The following is a 4010-nucleotide window of genomic DNA, read 5'->3' as shown; positions in this document are numbered from 1 at the left end:
ACCAGAGCCGGGGTGGGGGGCCGCCTGGGGAGTGGGGGGGGGGGGGGACCATGTCAAGGGCAGGGGGTGGCATCCCCAACATCCTAATCACAATAGCAGGTGATGATCGTGGGCAAAGGTAGCACCCTCTACTGCCGGGGGGCTGTGCCAAGCGTTTCTCGTAGGTTGGCCCGTGGGAATGTCCTCAGAGGGTTCAACAGGAGGAATTCCATCAGGGGGTGGAGGGCAGGCCAGGGCCCAGGTGGGAGCTGTTACTTGCCCAAGTGCTGAAGTCAGGAGGGACTTTGAGCAGGAGTCTGGGAAAGGTCCCCTAGAAGGACAGGAAGGGACAGACCAGAGGCAGCGCAGACAAAGAACAGAGACACAAGTGCCCCCACCTTTCTCTCCTCCGGCCCCCCACCTCCTCCCAGCATCTCCCATGGACCAAAAGAATCATTATGAAGTCAAAGACGTGTTGCCCAGAGCTGGCAGAGACGGGAGGAGAGATTTAGGCAGGGTGGGGTCTGAGGAGGAGACTGAGGCTTAGGCTCAGAGAGGTGAGGGACCTGCCTGAGGTCACATAGCAGGGCCTGAGTGACTCCAGAGAAGACAGTTCACCCCCTTGTCCATCCTAGAAGGCTGGGGAACCACACAGAAGAGGGGACCATTCTCTGATGTGTCCCCAACACCGCCACCCAAATGGCATCTTGGCCAACTTCTTGGCGTTCAGTGCCAGCGGGCCAGAAGTCCCCTTTCCCCCTCACCTTGCCCCTGAAATTCTTATCTAGAGGTGTCATGTCCACCTTGGGGCTGTCCCATTGGGGTCCCCTCACCTTGGCAGAGGAGAGGATCCTGTCTCTGATTTGTCTTGGCTTTCTAGAGAAGTCTGGAGCCCCACTGGCAGTCAAAACATCTTGCCATCCAACTGAGCACAAGAGAGCCTCAACCCATGTCCCCTTGGGTCAAGATCTTGGGAGAGGCCACCAGGTTTCCCCGAAGGATGAATAGAGGATATTTGTAGAACCCTCCAATCTCCAGGAAGAGATATATAGAGCTGGACCCCAACAGCCACTTCTCCTGGCTGGCAGGACAGAGAAGGCAGGAGGATAGCGTTAGGGGGCCAATGTAGGGACATCAGGACCTTTGCAGTAGTCCATCAGCCCTTCGTACCAGCTCCTTCATTTTAGACAACTGGGGTTACCTCTTGCGTGTAGACTGGGGGTAACCATTGTAACCCACCTCATTGGATCCCTGCCAGGCTCACACTCATGCACGCATCCCATGGGCATCGAGCACCTTCTGGGTCCAGGCCTGGTTATAGCTGTTCAAGGCCAAGCAGGACACAAAAACAAAACACACCAACCAACAAAAAGAGCCGAATGCCCATTCCCCTGGGGCTGACATTCTAGGAGGGGGGATGGCAACTTGGGACAAGTAAGAGCAATCCACGGGAAGCGTTTGGCACAGAACCTACCAGGAAACGAGGTCTTAGAAATGCTGGCTGGTGTTACTGTGGGAGTACGGCTTGAGTCACTGGCTCGGGATTATCGTGGTCTCCAGGGGAAAATAGTGGGTTGGCATTAGGGAGTCATTGAAGGATGAGGAACTCCCAGCCGGAAGTAGAGGGAGGCCCGCCCTGCCAGGCGAGGAGGCCAAGGTGGCCCCTTCCTGCCTCCCAGGTAAGCGAAGCACTAGGTCTGAAGCCCGAGGCTAGCCACGCCCCACGGTGAGGTTAGCCACGCCCATGGTGAGGTTAGCCACGCCTCCACGGTGAGGTTTAGTCACGCCCCATGGCGAGGTTAGTCACGCCCCACAGCGGAGGGAGCCACACCCATGGGAAGGCAGGTCCCTGAGGGTTGGTGGGAGGGGAAGGGCCGCCCTGGGCCTTAGTTGCCAACCCCGAGGGGCCAGGATGATGGGGGCGGGGGACATTGCCCTGTGTATGATGGATAATGACTGTGTTTCTTGTCTTGTCTCTTTCCATGCCTGCTCTTAAAACTGTATATTGGCACAACGCCGTCTGAAAAACTCATCCAATCAAAATGCACTATGAAATTCATTTGTTCATCCGTGTGTGTTCATACACCAATCAATGACTTTATCTCCCAACCCACCGCCACCACCACCCCCCACTCCCCGCCCGGGAACCGAAACCCATTGGTTTTTTGGCACTGGTTACAAATCAACCTAAAAAACGCTGAACACGCCTCCCCAACTGCCCCCCGCCCGCCCGCTCCCCCTCCATCTTCAACATCTGCACCTAGAATCCGGTTGGTCTTACTTCTTTCTGAAGTCTAAATGCCTTACATTAACTGTGATCGCATCCTCCTCGCACTGGCCTTTGCATGTCACACCGCAGCTTTCCGATTTGGAATACCCACCACGCTCCCCACCTTTCCCTTCTGTCTGTCTGTCTTTCCCACCTCCCTCCCCACCTCCCTTCCCTGTCCCTCCTTCCTGCAGACTCTCACTCACGCTCTCTTTCTAGTTGGCTTTATTGGTTCTGAATTGAGATTGTTCTGTTCAGGTTGGTTTGCTTCTCTTGTAGAGAAAGGGAGAGGTTTCCCCAAGCAAGGCTGGGCTTCCAACCCTGTCCCTCCCACACACCCTGGACTCGCAGGCACACCCACCCCAGACACGGTTCACAGCCCCTCTTCAGCTCCATGGAGCCCAGGCCCCAAGGAGGCTGCCTAACTCCCTCTGCACCCCACCCCAGCTGCCCCTCCATCCTCCCATCCCATCACCAAACCTGCAGGGTCATTGGACTTGATGAGCAGAGACCTCGTGCTCCAAGTCAGATCAGGGAGGCCAGAAGGGCAGGCAGTGGGCACATGGACTCTCAGACCAGGCTCAGCTCGGGGGCTGCTGGGAGGACTGGCCCCTATGGCCCTCTCCTGCCACCCTGAGCCGCACCATGACCGCCAAACGCACAGAGGCTGCACACGGAGTCACTGCACACGCAGTCGGTGCACTCAGACATTGCACACACAGTCACTGCGCTGAGACAATGTACATGCAGCCCCTGCACACGCAGTCTGTATATATGCAGTCAGTGCACATGCAGTCCCTGCACACAGTCACTGCACACGCAGTCAGTGCACTCAGACATTGCACACACAGTACTGCGCTGAGACATTGTACATGTAGTCCCTGCACATGCAGTCTGTGCACTCAGGACAATCAGTGCACATGCAGTCCCTGCACACAGAGTCACTGCACACACAGTCAGTGCACTCAGACATTGCACATGCAGTTCCTGCACACAGAGTCACTGCACACACGATCACTGCACACATAGTCCCTGCACACACGGTCCCTGCACACACAGTCCCTGCACTGAGACATTGCACACACAGTCACTGCGCACACGGTCACTGCACTCAGACATTGCACACACGGTCACTGCGCACACGGCCACTGCACTGAGACATTGCACACACGGTCACTGCGCACACGGTCACTGCACTGAGGCATTGCACACACAGTCACTGCACACACGGTCACTGCGCGCATGGTCACTGCACTGAGGCATTGCACACACGGTCACTGCACACACAGTCACTGCACACACGGTCACTGCACGGAGGCATTGCACACACGGTCACTGCGCACACGGCCACTGCACTGAGACATTGCACACACGGTCACTGCGCACACGGTCACTGCACTGAGGCATTGCACACACGGTCACTGTGCACACGGTCACTGCGCGGACAGTCCCTGCACTGAGACATTGCACACACGGTCACTGTGCACATGGCCACTGCACTGAGACATTGCACACACGGTCACTGCGCACACGGCCACTGCACTGAGACATTGCACACACGGTCACTGCGCACACGGCCACTGCACTGAGACATTGCACACACGGTCACTGCGCACACGGCCACTGCACTGAGACATTGCACACACGGTCACTGCGCACACGGCCACTGCACTGAGACATTGCACACACGGTCACTGCGCACACGGTCACTGCACTGAGACATTGCACACACGGTCACTGCGCACACGGTCACTGCACTGAG

General features: G+C 57.1%; 1 protein-coding gene across 1 annotated transcript in view; it reads left to right on the top strand.

Annotated features, from left to right (window-relative positions):
* Positions 1-4010, top strand: part of CACNA1A (calcium voltage-gated channel subunit alpha1 A) — a 335330-nt gene that overhangs the window by 281438 nt on the left and 49882 nt on the right. Inside the window, exon 32 of the mRNA XM_027776775.1 lies at positions 2244-2249. Coding sequence (XP_027632576.1) covers positions 2244-2249 — 6 coding nt within the window. The remainder of the gene's footprint in view (positions 1-2243; positions 2250-4010) is intronic.

The sequence above is a fragment of the Tupaia chinensis genome, unplaced genomic scaffold (assembly GCF_000334495.1).
Source record: "Tupaia chinensis unplaced genomic scaffold, TupChi_1.0 Scaffold138060_1, whole genome shotgun sequence".
Taxonomy (NCBI): domain Eukaryota; kingdom Metazoa; phylum Chordata; class Mammalia; order Scandentia; family Tupaiidae; genus Tupaia; species Tupaia belangeri.
The sequence above is the reverse complement of the archived record's forward strand: the minus strand, read 5'-3'. Positions and strand labels throughout refer to the sequence as shown.